This window comes from Octopus sinensis, linkage group LG15 (assembly GCF_006345805.1).
Source record: "Octopus sinensis linkage group LG15, ASM634580v1, whole genome shotgun sequence".
In the NCBI taxonomy this organism is placed as follows: domain Eukaryota; kingdom Metazoa; phylum Mollusca; class Cephalopoda; order Octopoda; family Octopodidae; genus Octopus; species Octopus sinensis.
The window spans coordinates 33,045,851-33,062,898 of NC_043011.1; the positions used below are offsets into that span (position 1 = coordinate 33,045,851).

General features: G+C 35.4%; 1 protein-coding gene across 3 annotated transcripts in view; it reads left to right on the forward strand.

Moving 5' to 3' along the window:
• LOC115219650 (disintegrin and metalloproteinase domain-containing protein 10) overlaps nucleotides 1-15,672 on the forward strand; it is a 106,139-nt gene extending 90,467 nt beyond the window's left edge. For 2 of the 3 annotated variants that reach the window (XM_029789821.2, XM_029789822.2), the window contains exons 14-18: nucleotides 567-675; nucleotides 2,804-2,935; nucleotides 6,256-6,395; nucleotides 10,374-10,547; nucleotides 13,249-13,558. In XM_029789821.2, coding sequence (XP_029645681.1) covers nucleotides 567-675; nucleotides 2,804-2,935; nucleotides 6,256-6,395; nucleotides 10,374-10,547; nucleotides 13,249-13,401 — 708 coding nt within the window. In that variant the 3' untranslated portion in view covers nucleotides 13,402-13,558. Of the gene's footprint in view, nucleotides 1-566; nucleotides 676-2,803; nucleotides 2,936-6,255; nucleotides 6,457-10,373; nucleotides 10,548-13,248; nucleotides 13,559-14,426 lie in introns of those variants that run through there. The other variant, XM_036509607.1, reaches the window with a different exon arrangement.
• The last annotated feature ends 1,376 nt before the right edge of the window (nucleotides 15,673-17,048 follow it).

Here is a 17,048-nt window from a genome sequence, read left to right on the forward strand (position 1 = left end):
GCTAGTAGGGTATTAAGAGCACCATCCGGGCATGATTGTTGCCGGAGCGGATATCTGGCCTCTGTGCCAGTGGCACGTAAAAGACACCATTCGAGCATGATCGTTACCAGCATCACCTCACTGGCATCTGTGCCGGTGGCATGTGTAAAAGATTCAAGCAAGGTCGTTGCCAGTACCGCCTGACTGGCCCCGTGCTGGTGGCATGTAAAAGCACCCCCTACACTCTCGGAATGGTTGACGTTAGGAAGGGCATCCTGCTGTAGAAACTCTGCCAGATCAAGATTGAAGCCTGGTGCAGCCATTTGGTTCGCCAGCCCTCAGTCAAATCGTCCAACCCATGCTAGCATGGAAAGCGGACGTTAAACGATGATGATGATGATGATTTCTAGAATATTGAACCATGTTCCCTTACTCTATACCAACGTTTTTCAGAGGCCTTTATGCTGGTGCTAGTTCAGGGTTACTTATTGGCAAACACCTTAAATTTTGGTTAAACAGATTCACATTAATCTCTAAAGATGTTCAATTTTTGCTGTTTCTTTATTTTCATCCTTTTTTTCTTTCAGCATTGCATTGGATCTGTGTGTCGCAGAATTAAATGGGAGGAATGTTTTCTAACACCTCCTCAGAATGATGAAGACTTTGACCGTGAACTACTCTGTTACGTTTCTTGTAGTGCGTATTATCCTTCATATTATCCATATCAATATCAAATGATCATAAAACGTTTTTATCAATTTATTGTTTTAGCTTGAAGTGTACGAATAAATTTATGTAGTTATCATCAGCAGCAGCAGCACTAGCTGCATTATAATTTTACATTGTTTTTTTTTTTCTTTTGTTTTTCTTTTTCTGGGCTGGTATGGGTTGGATGAATCTGCTGCAATGCAGCTTCTCATTCATTACTTACTACCATTCCTCTCCATGACTTCCAGCATCCAGACATCAGACCTTACACTGTCTTCCTTTTCTTTCATTGGTTTTCTCTTAAATTTTTATTTTTTTAATTTTTAGAGGATCTTTACTTATTTTGTGTCTGAACCTGCCTAGATATATGATGAATCTTGGCATTGTACATAGTGAAGGCGCATGGCTCAATGGTTAGAGCGTCGAGCTTACGATCGTGAGGTTGAGAGCTCGAATCCCGGACCGGGCTGCATGTTGTGTTCTTGAGCAAGACACTTTATTTCACGTTGCTCCAGTTCACTCAGCTGTAGAAATGAGTTGCGACGTCACAGGTGCCAAGCTGTATCGACCTTTGTCTTTCCCTTGGATAACACTGGTGGCGTGGAGAGGGGAGGCCGGTATGCATGGGTGACTGCTGGTCTTCCATAAAACAAACTTGCCCAGACTTGTGCCTCAGAGGGTAACTCTCTAGGTGCAAACCCATGGTCACTCATGACCGAAGGGGGTCTTTACCCTTTACATAGTGCCAATAACTATTCCATATCAGTTGGCAGATATAAGCACTAATCAGCGAACGGTTTGTTCACTAAAAGTATAAACTAAGGCCTGTTACTTAGCTAGACTATTGTTTGGGCTACTTCTGATTGATGAGACGTGTTGAAACACTGGTGTCCCAGGATCCTCTGCGACAATGAGTCACGTGTGTTGAACACACTATCGTCATAAAAAAAAGATTTTCTTTTTTGACATACATTACAGTAACTATCATATTTTGTGTTCAAATCTGCCTGGTCATATTATGAATATGTATACGTAGAAAGCACATTTCAAGCATTGGGCTTCATGGGGGCAATGACAAATGACTGAGAACTTTGGCAATATGCCATGTTTGGGAAGAAGACCCATCAAGCCAAGTGAAATGGGTCAGATGGAATTTGCCAAGGCAGATCTTTTATTGTTTGCTACTCTTCCTGTCACCAAGCCTTACCTGTCTCCAAACTGTAATATTTCCCCATAGCTAGACATGTTTTTTCATGGAAGACTGGAAAGAAACAGCTTCAATTGCATGGCAATGAAGCTCATTTACTACCATCATGTGATGTGTAACCAAGGGTACACACACACACACACGGTTGCTTTCAGCTTCCATCTGCCAAATCCACTCACAAGGCTTTGGTCAACTTGGAGTGACAGTAGAAGACACTCACCCAAGGTGCAGCGCAATGAGACTGAACTCAAAATTACATGGTTATAGAGCAAGATTCTTAACCACACAGCCATGCCATAAATGAGTCTGATGGCTTCAATACTTTTGTTGTGATAAACATTTAGCTGCATGTCTATGTATATCATGTATACCAGTAATTTTGTGGGTATATTGGTGACAGTCGTTTTTGAGTGGTTCATCTTCTAGTAATGTATTTAAAATATGTAAACAGTTATATCATTCATTTATGATATGGTACTTTTACTGCAATTTTATTGCAGTAATCCTCAGTAATGGATGAGATATATTTTTTTTTGCAACTGGTGCTTCAAACAGTACCAAAGGGATGTGATAAACCATAGTCCTGTACAAGACATTTGAATAACACCAGTGTATAGTCTTATTTCTCTCAATTTCAGTAAGGATTGTGTATTGTTGATAATGATTGGTGATACGTATGAAAAGAGCCAGCTTGATAAAAATGACTGCGATAATTGAAATACTAAAATGAATGAAATCAGTGCTAATATAATCTTAGAGACAGATAGGTTGATATAAAAAAATGGGACTTCTGTCTTAAAACAAATCTCATCGTTTTCACTATCACTCCATATTCACACTTTCATCATGATGTGATGTCATATATGTTTTGTCTAAGTGTATTAAAGCAACAGGTAACTTGTGTTTCAGCCAAGACAGGAAAAGAATGCATTAGCTCCAAAGATAGAGATAAGGTTAAACTACCTGAAAATATACAATTTCACAATCTACTTAAAGAAATTAACCAAAATATTGACTATGCTCCATTGAAACTTCCGGCAGGTAAGTAAATATTCTGATTAAATCACTTCTGTTTGTTTCATATGTTACTTTAATCCTTTAGCATTTAATCTGGCCCAAATATTCTGTCTGTTTTATATTTGGACCAGACAGATCTGGCCTTTCACATCTATCCTACAACAAGTCATTCTAAAACTACACAATGACTCAATCAAATTCTTGAAGCTGCAAGATAATGAATGATTAATTCAAAACAATGTGACTCAATAAGCATTATATCGGACAAAGTAATCTGAATGCTAAAGGGTTCTGGTGAAAAGACAGTTAATTGTCTTTAAAAAGATAGATAAATAGAAAATTGACATAATTGATATTCAGTTTCAATTTATTGAGAAGCCTCTTAAGCATAAACTGATGTAGTAGTTCTTTTAATTTTATCATTATTTTCATGTCTTAAACATAAAACACTGACCTTATTTAGCAGAGGATTGTGGATAACTGAGTTGATAAAAACCAGACAACTAATAGTTATATTTTGATATTGCATTGTATCCAGGACCTTGGCATTTAGTTTTCAACAAAACCCTAGATAGGTACTCTAAGTGGTATAATACACTCTGTATGTAGGCTGCATTGTTGAATTGAGAATTATTTTTTGTTAGTTTACAGCTCTCTTCTATTTCATTGGGAAAAGCTACCTATGAGAAATTAGTATCATGTCCAAAAAAGTATTTCCTTGTTCTACTTTATGCTATAGAAAAGTGGAGATAAACATCATTTCTGAATATCCTTGATAGCATGCAGATGTTCAAAAAAGAACAGTTTGCTACAGCTACATTTGAAATGCTCTGACCACTGCTATGTTCTTAATGTAGCAGTTATTACTGTTCTGTCAGTTCCAGTCAACTATTGAATTTGTAATACCATTAGCATGGACTATTGAACAACTTACTCATGAAGTCCATTTTTGATGCTGACAACAATGGACAAGACATAAAACACAGAAAAAGCTAACTAAAATGGGTTTCAGTCACATTGTTATACATGAGTTGCTGGCAAAATTTGGATGTCAGTTCATGTGTATTGGACAACACAATTCAAAAATGGACCACCCACTTGTCTTTCTTCTCTGCAAATAACTAACTGTGCAGCTTGTCGAAAAGGAAAGCATATTCCCTTTACCTAACTAAAAAGTAATTTCTATATTGATAGCTTCAGTGGCACATTTTCTCTGTTGCTCTCATATTCATTGTTTAGTAATGAAAACGTGGTTATTATTAGGTTGTCCCAAAAGTTCGTAAACACTTGAGAAAATTGAATTTTTACTCACCAAGTACTAACAAAAACAACAAAAATTATTCCTCAAAATAAAGACCATTATTTTCCAAGACTTTCTACGAACTTTTGGGACAATCTTATATTTCAAGCAATTAAGGCAGCAAGATGGCAGAATCGTTAGCATGTCAGACAAAATGGTTAGTGGTATTTCTTCTGGCTTCTTACATTTTCAGTCCAAATGCCAATGAGGTCGACTTTACCTTTCATCCTTTCTAGGTTGATAAAATAAGAACTGTTTGAGCACTGTGATTCATGTAATCAACTAACTTTCACCTTCTAAAATTGCTTGTCTCATATCAAAGCTTGAAATCAGTTCTCAAACATTAAATTTCAAATGTAAGTAAATGTATCCGAATAAATAAAAACATTTGCCCCTCTCTTGACATCTTGGTTTGTTGCTACATTAGCTTATATGTCTATTCACTTATTCGTTGTGTTATAACCATATTTCTAAACAATACACCGTCACCATTACTTTTTATTCTTTCACTCCCATCAGTTATTGGACTGTGACTACACTTGCGTACCACCGTGAAGGGTTTAGTTAAATAAATCGACCTCCAATATATTTATTTTCTTAAATTTATGTTTGCTGAACTGCTAAGGGGACATAAACAAACCAACACTAGTTGTGGAGAGGTGGTGAGGGACACACACAAAAGTACACAAACACACACACACACACATGATGGGTTTCTACACTTTTTCCATCTACCAAATTCACTTACAAGGCATTGGTAAGCCCAGGGCTATATTAGACTTCAAATCATTTGATTGCAAAGTGAACTTTTTAATCACACAGTCATTAAGCTATTTAACTTCTCATCTTTCCTTTCAATTTCTTTATTAATTCCCTCCCCACCACTCTCATTTCTGATCTCCTATTGTAATTCAATGATCATTTTGTTTGTGAAATCTAAATACACTAACTATCTTTGGAAAAGGTAAAAAGAATACACATTCTGTAATGTTGTCTACACGGCTCTCAAAAGACTAATGGTTATGGCTTGAATGTTTTGATCATTGGTCTGGAAGCACTCCGTCGGTTCCGACGATGAGGGTTCCGGTTGATCCGATCAACGGGACAGCCTGCTCATGAAATTAACGTGTAAGTGGCTGAGCACTCCACAGACACGTGTACCCTTAACGTAGTTCTCGGGGATATTCAGCATGACACAGAGAGTGACAAGGCGGGCCCTTTGAAATACAGGTACAACAGAAACAGGAAGTAAGAGTGAGAGAGAGTTGTGGTGAAAGAGTACAGCAGGGATCACCACCATCCCCTGCCGGAGCCTCGTGGAGCTTTTAGGTGTTTTCGCTCAATAAACACTCACAACGCCCGGTCTGGGAATCGAAACCGCGATCCTACAACTGCGAGTCCGCTGCCCTAACCAGTGGGCCATTGCGCCTCCACGATCATTGGTCTACTCTGAGTTGAACCAGGGCTGCACAATGACAGTAACAACAACAACTAGAAACATACAGACCCCCAATAGCGAATAGAAAGAGTTAAACACTTATAGTATACAAATTATTAACTACAATTCTCTGGGGCTCATAGATTTAATACGTATATAAACAGTTTGTCTACTTGTTTCTCTGAGATTGGTTAAGTGATGAGACTGCAATAAGAGTTGAAACTTGATTGAGCCTTTAGCATTTAAACTGGTTGTAATTGGCCAAAATTTTCTTTTATTTCTACTTTTCAAACTTTCTACTTTTCAAACTGGCCAAGTCTGGCCCTTCACACCTTACCTACAGTGTCATTCTAAAAATAAACCATTACATCTTCAAAATCTCAAAGCTACAAGATAATGTAGGATGAATTCACAACAATGTGAATAAATAATCACTATATTTAACAGAGTAATCTGAATGCTAAAGGGTTAAGGCCGTCATTTTCCAATCTCCAAAGAAATAGGGTAATTTGACCTGTTTGTGTGTCTGTTATATAGGTTTACAAATATTAAAAGTAATTATTTCTACGCATTTAGTTCCATCTGTTATGTAATTTCTCTTAACAGGATCTCCATGTGATAACTTCCGTGGCTACTGTGATGTCTTCCATCGATGTCGACGAGTAGATGCGGAAGGACCCCTGGCTCGTTTGAAGAATTTGATATTTAACCCTGAAACTCTTCAAACAATCAGAGAATGGATTATTGTATGTATTACTTTTTATAAGCTGCTTTATGTAAAGTATATATGTGCATGCACACACACACGTAAGCAAATGAAAGAAAGTAGTACTTAACACATTTAGTGTTGAAGTTACAGGTATTTAGCTGTTTAACTCAGCTCCACATTACTTGAAGTTTCTTTTTTTATACCCTCAGAACTTTGATATGAAACCAAGTCGAACTGTTACCCCCCACACATTCACACACACACACGTTCATGCTGGATCATATTAAAATGTTGCTGAGTAGAATCTTTCAACCAAATTTCTGTACAACAGTTGTTTAAAGTCAGTTTTGTTTTAGTAAGAATTTCATCAGCTGCAATAGTTCCGTATTTGAAAATTAATTGCTCCATAAATCTAAGATTGGTGTCAGAATTGTCATATGTAAGCGGCATTAACAGAATGAAAGGTTTTTAAAGATTATTAGGTATTAGTGAAAAGATAAAAAAGTTCAGTTCCTGATATTTTGAGATGCCCTTGCATAATATTTTATGCAGTGGAATTATAATTTTTCAGCATTGAGAACAGTTTGTAGAATTTTATAGTTAGATAATTTTGGCAAGAGGGTATGTTTTCTATTTTAAAGTGTACATAGAAACAGCATCTAGTTTCTAGTTGTGTTTCCTCTCATATATATATAAACCCTTAATTTGCATTATTTACATTTGACAGATATTTGTCCTCATCTTGTTTGTTGTTAACACAACGTTTCAGCTGATATACCCTCCAGCCTTCATCAGGTGTCTTGATGAAAATTTCGAACCTGGGTTCTCATTCCTAAGGTATTTTTCATCGGCGGCATTCAGGTCACTGCCTGGAATCGAACTCGAAATCTTGTGGTTAGTAGCCCACACTTTTAACCACTACGCCATATACCAAGATTTCGAGTTCTATTCTAAGCAGTGACCTGAATAATAATAATAATAATAATAATAATAATGATAATAATGATGACAATGACAGCTCCACCGCCTTAGGAATGAGAACCCAGGTTTGAAATGCCCCAAGACACCTAATGAAGGCTGGAGGGTATATCAGCCGAAACGTTGTGTTAACTAACAACCAACAAGATGAGGACAAATATCCGTCAAATGTAAATAATGTACATAATTCTTCATCTCTTAAATATGGAACTGTATAAACACTTAATGTGTTACCTAATATAAAACACTCAATGTCTAACTTAAAGACACTATTATTTGCAATTCAGTTGAGAAAAGACTAACTTCTTAATTGCTTAATTAAAAAAAGTCTTTAATTAGATAATTAAAGTGAGAAGGACTTTATATATATATATTCATACACATACATACACAGATATGACAGAAGTAAATAGACATCCTTCTAATCATTAAAATCTATTTAAATCTAAAATTATACATTCAAATTATTTATTAATTGTTAGAATGTGAATATTTGATATTTAATAGACGTGCCCTTTGCATTTTTCAATGCAAGGACCCTATTAGGCATGGTACTGATTATGACTAATAGTCTCTTGTGGAATTTCTTGCCAAGTTTCAAGCAGTAATTGCAAAAGATCTGGCTTTGATGATGCTTTCTTGCTCTTTTTATGTAGTGTCCTGTCCATTATGTCCCAGAGATGTTCAATAGGGTTCATATCTGGTGACTGTCTTGGCCATGGAAGCTTTTTGATGCCATTCTCATGCAACAAATCTTGGGTCATTATAACCGTGTGACAAGGAGCCCTGTCTTCCATAAATAAAAGTCTTTAATCGGTTCACCACTGGAGAAGATTGGAAGGAGTCCTTTCTGCAATATGGACATGATTATCTGAGTTAATGTTTCCCCCACACTCCACCAGCTCTGATCAACCATTGCTCCAAATTGCTCCACAGACCATCACAGAATAGTTGCTGTGTTTCATTGTTGGCTGCAATCTTTTCACATCAAATTCTTGATCACAGGGTCTCCAGACCCACACTCGACCACTCTCAGGAAATACAGCAAACCTGACCTTATCAGAGAATATGACAGTGTCCCAAAATGCTAGTAGCCTCCACCATCTCAACTGGCCCAATCTTTTCTCTGCTTGACATTGGCTGGTTGAAGAAGTGGCTTCCTTCTTGCTGCTCTGCAATAGTAACCAAGTTTGTGGAGATAACTGATACCTGTTCTGGGACTGACATCAACTTGTTCTGCTATGTCAGAGGCCTTGCAATGAGGATTATCCTCCACACTTCTCTTAACAAAGAGAAGGGTCCTGTCAGAGGGCCCTGGTTGATCTGGGCAAGGTGATATGAACTCCTTTCTCTGGTGAATTGCACAATCACTCTATAAACTGTAGAAAATGGGATCCCAAGGTTTTCTGTGATTTTGTTATGTCCACCTTCAGAATGACCCACAATTTGTCCTCTTTGAAATTCAGACAGTTCCAAGGCTTCTTTTGTACATGGCATGATTAAACAGTCACATATAGAACCTGAAACATAAATATGTCAATTAATAAAAAAAATTTAAACCTTTACAAGTCAGAATAAACATAAAACAATGTTTTATGGGATGTCTATTTACTGCTGTCATGTATGTGTGTGTATATAAAAAGACAAATACAGGGGTTGGACAAAATAATGGAAATACCTTAAAATTTCAAACAAATTTATTTTAACATGTGGTAGGATTGCCTTTGGCAGTAATTACAGCTGGAATTCTATGAAGTATGGACTCATATAAAGTTTGAATTGTTTCCAAAGGAATTTTTGTCCATTCCTCAGCTAAAACAGTCTCCAGTTCTTATGGTGGAGGATACCGACTCCTTACTTGTTTTTCTAAAATGCACCATAAATGTTCAATAATATTGAGATCTGGGGACTGTGATGGCCAGATAAAATGTTCAACATTCACTAGAATGTTCCTCATGCCATTCAGTAACAACTTTAGCTGTGTGAATTGGTGCATTATCATCCTGAAAGATTGTTTCCCTCCGGAAACAGTTCCTCAACCATAGGATGAATTTGATCACATAAAATGCTTAAATAGTCTTGACTATTAATTCTACCATGAAGGGAAACCATTGGGCTGGAGGATTTCCAAGATATAGCCCCCCCCCCCCCCGATCATCACAGATCCTCTTCCATGTTTAACAGTTGGAAGAAGGCAGTCTGAGTCAAATGCTTCTTTTGGCTGTCTCCACATGTATACTTGGCCAGTGATTGAAAATGAGGTAAAGGATGACTTGTCCAAGAAAATAACATTCTTCTACTACTCTAGGGACCAATTCTGTAGGTTTTTATTCCACTCAAAATGCTTTGCAACGTTTGTTTATGAAAGTAGTGGTTTTCTGATTGCAGCCCTCCTGTGAAATCTGGCTTTGTGCAGCTTCCAGCAAACAGTTTTTGTGGAAACTGGCTTCTCAAGGTGGTCATTAAGCTTTGCAGTAATTTGGAGAGCTGTACTTTTGTGATCCTTTCCAACAATTCATGTAAGAGTCTGATGGTCCCTATCTAAAAGTTTTGGTTTTCTTCTGGAGTTTTGTTTTGACAAGGAGGTTATTCCCTCTTTCTCAAAGGCTGTCATTACTTTCAAGGCAGTACTTCTTGATACACCAAACATTTTGGTTGTTTGTGTTATGACCAGTTTGAAAGCCCAATAGATCTCATTTTAATGAATTTTAATTACCTTTTTCTGATGATATCTGAGAAGAAACAACAATTTTAGCAAAACATATTAAGCAACACTATAATAAGTCAAAAAACATTAAAATAAACAAGCGTTTGAAGGTTTTATTGCTATTTCGAAGTTATGATGCTATGATGGTTCCATTATTTTGTCTAACCTGTGTATATAAAATAAAATTACATGTTGCATATATATTACAAATTTAATAATTATTTTGTTTTTGTTTTCAGTGTTATAATCTTGTGAAAGTTTTATTCTATGAATTCTCAAATTTTGGTGTTGTACAATTTTTAAATCAATGTTTCAAATGTTTAATTTCAGGTTCATTGGTGGGCTGTAATGTTAATGTGTATAGGATTGGTCCTGTTCATGGCTGCATTTATCAAAGTCTGCGCTGTACACACCCCCAGCAGCAATCCACGCAAGCCGGCTGCCAGAAAACTCAGTCTACCTTCAAGTCGCCTTCAGAACAGGCCAATGTCTTCTAGACATCATGTATGTCAACGTTATGATGGTCGCAGATTTTATACTAATTTATTGGATCTCCACATTACTGACAAATTCTTTGATTAGACTTAGTCAAGTTTTGCTTATTTACAGTTATATTTTATAGCTGTTCTGAAATTGTGCAAGTAAGACAATATTACACAGACAACCCCCTAGTTGTAGACTTTACTTGTACCTTTTAGTTTTACCAACTCATCCTGTTTTACCAAAGATATTCTGCTTGGTTCTAGGCACTTATTTTTCATTTACAATATCAATCCAGCCATACATAAATATCTTTATTCATTTTTTTTGCTAGTTTTTTCTTTTTTTGTTACTTTTAGAGTCAACTTATTTCCTTAAGCAAAATAGTTGTAGCAATGTAGCTATCTTTAGGTATTTCTACCAGCATTTACAGCCCCCCACACTTACTCGCTCTCTCTCGCTTAGTAAATATTTTGTAGAATTTCCTGCAGATTTTTGATGTTTTGCAACATTTGCACAGCACTAAAGTTTCTTCAATAATATGTATTTTAAAATATCATTATTTTACCTCCGCTTTCTTTCCTAATATTGTTTTGGTAAATATGTGTTGAATTGCTGTTAAGGGCATCCAGCTGTAAAAACCATGCCAAAACACAGAGGAGACTGGTATGGCTCCCTGCCTTGTCAGCTTATTTCTTTACTGCCCACAAGGGGCTACACACAGAGGGGACAAACAAGGACAGACAAATGGATTAAGTTGATTATATTGACCCCAGTGCGTAACTGGTACTTATTTAATTGACCCCGAAAGGATGAAAGGCAAAGTTGATCTCGGCAGAATTTGAACTTAGAATGTAGTAGTAGACGAAATACTACTAAGCATTTCGCCCAGCATGCTAACATTTCTGCCAGCTTGTCACCTTGTCAGCTTTTGCCAAACCATTCAGCCTATGCTAGCACAGAAAACAGATGTTAAATGATGATGATGATATGTTACATAAAAGAAAGGTTACCTTCTTGGGTCATGCTTACTTATAAGGGCCGGTTTCCATGGCATATATAGTCCCCATCTGGACGGGACGCCGATCTGTCACAGGGTTACTCATTTTTACCCTCTAAGTGAACTGGAGCGACGTGAAATGAAGTGTTTTGCTCAAGAACACAACACATTGCCTGGTCCAGAAATTGAAATCACAATCTTACAATCATCATTCCAACACCCTGACCACTAAGCCACATATTTCCATATGTTACATACATATACCTGACAGCTCCATATGTGTCAATTTCTTTGTATTGGCTCATGCTCTATGGCTACATAACTGTTGTCTGCCCAACTTATATATACACCCATTCACCCATACACTCATCATTTATTCGCCTTTACATCCACTTTTTCTTGCTGGCATGGTTTGAATGAAGATGTATTTGAGGCAGGATTTTACAGTCTGGTGCTCTTCTTGTAGCCAACCATTGCCTGTGTTTTGAGTAAAGGATTTTATTTGTTGCATGTTGTCACAAGATTGGAAACATAAAAGTGAACATTATCATTTGTTTTTTGTTTGAACTTGGTCATGCACAGTAGCACAGCTGGAGTTTGTGCTGCTTGGGGCAGCCCTTTGAATTTGACACACACTTCTATTGGGTCAGTACAGGCTTATGCAGCAGATCCAAAATTATTGCCCCCTAAAAGCATTGCCTGGGACTGAACCCTCCTATACCAGCTATGTTACTACTCATGGGAAGATGCTCAGAATGTAAGGCACCCTACCCCACTCATACACATACACAATAGGGCTTCTATACAGTTTCTGCATGCCAGTTCTATTCACAGTGATTGGCTGCTGCTAAATTATTACAGTGTTCTTTCTTTAATGAATATGTTTAACCCTTTAGCATTTAAACCAGCCATATTCACCCCAAAATATTCTACACATTTTATGTTTAAATTGACCAGATTCAGCCTCTCACACTTACCAGACAATGTCAGTATAAAAATATAGAATCACGTCATTGAAATCTCAAAGCTACAATATAATGCATGATTAATTCAAACCAATTTGAATAAATAAGCATTTTGTTTGACAGTAATCTGGATGCTAAAGGTTAAAATAGTTTATCATAATAAAATGGTAGTAGTTGACTTGGCTTATAGAGTAAAAGTCTAGAATTTGAAGCAGTTGGTGAGGGTATGCACTGATAAACAATTAAACAGAAGATGCTATCTTGGAATGCAGATAAGCTAGCTATAAGGAGTGAAAATTCTAACATAGTGTAGATGGGGTGGAAGGGTGCTCTTGTCCATCAACTGAGAGTAGGAAAAACCCAAGGCATTGTAGTCTAGGAAGCTGGAATTCTGTTGAAGGACAAGACACTGAAACTTGAGACTTTACATTATTCACAGAAATTGAATTTATCAGCATTCCATCATCTTTCCTTTTGACATATTGTATTGTTTGAGAAATATTCTAAGTTACGTAGATGTTTATTTAGTTTTGTTTGTGCGATCCATTGACTAACACAACTTTGTTTCTAACTTCATCTTAATTATCTTATAACTATATCTATGAATAAATAAGTGTACTTAATTATTTTATATATCTGAATAAATCTACTTAATTATCTTATATCTATGAATAAATCTACTTCTATTTGTAAGCATCATATATGTTGATCTTTGCGTGTGAAATCAGTTTCAAGAAAATATTTTTTCTTCTTGTTTTAGGTGCCTCCGCCTCCATATCCTGGTGATAATTACTCAGGGCCACATATCGGGCATGGCAGAGGCCCACGCTATGATTCCCAAGATTACAAAGGACCAAAATCAAAAGGTGGTGCTCGGGGAAAAATGGAAATGAGAAATTTCTCAAGATCTTAAGTTAAACATCCTTCTTTTTTTTTTTTTTTTGTTTTTTTTTCTCCCATCCCCTACCTATTTTGTAATTAAAAATTTAAAAAAAAAAGCAATGAAAGATATAAGTTAATTTGCTAAGCTTCTGCTATTGAAAGAATGTCTTGGTTGGAAAAAAGAACAAAAAAAAAAAACATTAAAATCTGAACATTTGAATGTAAAATGAAAATAAATTTTTTAAATTAAAAAAATAATAACATCATGGCAAACTTTTAAATACATATGTAAATAAGATGAAATATGTTTTTGAAATTTTTTTTTTTTTTTTTTTGTTCCCTATAATACAAAATTTTTACAATGAAAAATGCATTTGATCAGTCCTGTTAGCTTGCCTTTTTCTAGTGTATTGATGTAGCGACTGTGAGTGGCACTTAACCAATAGCACTTGTCACCCTACATCTAACAACACTTCTTCCAGACTGTTCTACCACAGCTATGCTGCAAAATAACTTTTTTTACTCTCTTAACTGAATTTCTCCCTAAAAACCTTTGGATTTTTTTTCTTTTTGTTACGTTTGTAGCTACCATTAAAAATTTAGTTATCTTCTAGTTTTTCTCCTCCCCCTTTTGTTTATATTTTTTTATTTTTCTATTGTACCTTTCTCTTTTTTTTTGTTTTGTTTTGATTTTACCCAACCACTGGTATTTCTTCTTAACCACATTCCACCTTACACCACTTTTTTGTTTTGGGCTTTGATTTTTTTTTTATTGAACTTTGTGCTTGGATAATAAAATTAATATCCATACTTAGTTATCATGTTTGAGTTATAATTTCCCTAGCAGGGTTTCTGTTACTGTATAAGGAGATAATAGCTTTGGTCTCTTGGACACTTTTGTCAAACTAACTCAAGATAATTCTTTCAGTAATATTATATGAAAGCAACTATCAGTTCCTTGATATTCTTCTATCATGAAAATTTCCCACCAGCTCATTATATATATATATATATATATATATATATATATATATATATATATATATATATATATATACACACACACACACACACATATGTATGTATATATACATATGTGTATGTATGTGTATATGTATATACATGTAGATATATATATATATACATACATGTGTGTGTATGTATATATATATACGAAATATTATTATGGAGGCAACACAGGTGAAGTCTAGAAGAGCATAATTGAAACATGCATCCAAAACTTATATAAATATATATTCTCGATAAAATAGAAATAAAATTACAAAATACACAAATACATATAATGCTCCGTCCAACCCATGCTAGCATGGAAAACGGACGCTAAACGATGATGATGATGATGAGACAATATCAGTGCAATGCATAAAATACGATTGAATTTACATAAAAACGATTGAATTTAAAGAAAATATCATTTGTAAGTACATTTAAAATCATACAGTGTATGATGAAATAAAAAATTTAACTTGAAAGGATATAGTATGAAAAAGACATATTAAAACCAACGAAAAAAAAAATACAAACATCACATTTACCGGCTGTTTCAGAGACGTGCCAAGGAATATGACATATTTCATATTATTCTATCATGGCATGTCTCACATCGCTGCTGATGGTTGACCGGCCCTGGCATGTAGATGTATTTATGAACTTTGCGTAACATCCTGATGAGGAGAGTTTCAATTATGTTCTTCTAGACTTTGCCTGTGTTGCCTCCATAATAATATTATTTCAAATGTAGCTCACGAGCACTACATTTTCCTTCTGTATTAATGTTTAATAACAAGCTCTGTGCATTACACAAGCACACATTTAAGCCCACCAAAATAAATATTTTCATAGGAGCAATTCTCTTTGCTAAGAAAGTGAGGTTTATTTCTGTTTTCTTTGTTGACATGAATATTGAAAATTATCTAATTGGTTTTTTTTGTTTTTTTTTGTTTTTTTTTAATGGGTATCCATTATTGCTTAATGCCTATTTGAGTAATAAAACATCCAGTGAAATAATGTATAAGTTCAGCCATGTCCCATTGGAAGGCTACTGTCATCTTATAAAAATCTAAACTAGGTATTAAGCAGCAGCAACAGCCCACAAACCCTGGCTGAAACCCCTTTTGATTATTTAAAAAAAATTTTTTTTTATGTTTCATCTTCCATCAAATATTCTCCACCTTATAAAGTTATGTAATCAACTTTTGAAACAATTTTTTTTAACCCTTTTATTTGAACAATTAATTTTCTTGTAAGTTTTTGTATAAAAATATTAAAAATTTTTTACTTTGTTTGATTTTGGTATTTAATTTTCTTTGTTCTTACCATTTATATAAGACCTATTAGTCAGGATGTTTCCATCTCAACAAGACTGTTTCTTGTAAAATAATCACTTCTTCAAACCAAACTTCTTGCTAACATTTTTTTTTTTTTTGTAAGTGACATCTTTTAAGTCTGAAATTCCAAATTAAAACATGTTAATAAAAACCATTTTAAAATTTAAATGTTTATACTTTTGATTAGAAATTGTTGTTATTTTCTCTCTTCCCTATTTTTTTTCTTTTTTGTTTCATGGTTATATATCTTCATAATGTATGTATTTTTGTGTTACTGTTCCAATGAACTCTGTTGAAAGAGTCACAGAAGACATGAGTGCAAGTCTCGCAGGCAGCCTTCAACTTTTTCTATCCAAAGGGTTTTTAGCCCAATATTTAATGCGCTATTATTTATAGCTTTATCCACTTTGAGTTTCACAGTCCCTAAAAATGAATTATTTCACGTGTTCTCAAAGCTTCTAAATTTTTATGACATGAAGTCCTGCATCATGTTGGTAGAGAGCAACGAAGAGTAGCATACCCGTGAAGCACAACTCAAGATAGGCCTGTTTCTCTATGGCCTTGTCTCACATACCACATTTTGTCAAATAATTTGGTTTTGTTGGAGGCTGTGTGAACATGTTGCATGTCAGATCTGCTCCTCAGTTTATTTTGGAAGACAAAACAGAAACCCACTCGATTGAGTTGGGTTGTAGGAGAGGGGGAGTTGGTTTTATGCCAGGTCTTGAAGACAGACAGACATGAGCAGAGTTCAAGCTGATGACGAAAACTTCACTGGAGATACGAAAAGAAGTTGACAGACACTATATTGACATTTGTGTCTAGTAAATACTTTTTTTTGTTTGACTGGAAGAACAGTGAACTTAAGATGGTATTTTAGTACTGTATTATTTCTAAATTTCTATGTACAACTGACCTACTAAGAAGAGCTCTACATTTTTCACATTTTACATCTGTTTGTAGTCTTTGAATTTCAAAGAAGGCACAGCTATTGAGTTAAGATGTTTGCTTCAGGAGAACATGGTTAGGGGTTTGGTCCTACTGCATGAATGTTGTCAGCTAATGTTCTGTGCTATAACTGCAATTTAACCATACCTTGTGAGTGAAACTTGTAGACAAAAACTGCAGAAGCCTGCAATCGTCTTCACCATTTAATATCTGTTTTCCATGCTAACGCTGGATGGTGTGATAGGATCCAACTATCCAGAATACTTTTTGAGCTCCAGTGTCACCTTTTATATGGTTTCTACTGCTGGATACCTTTCCTACTCTTGACCACTTTACAGAGTATATTGGGCACTTTTTTTCCATGTCACCTTCACCAGTGAGA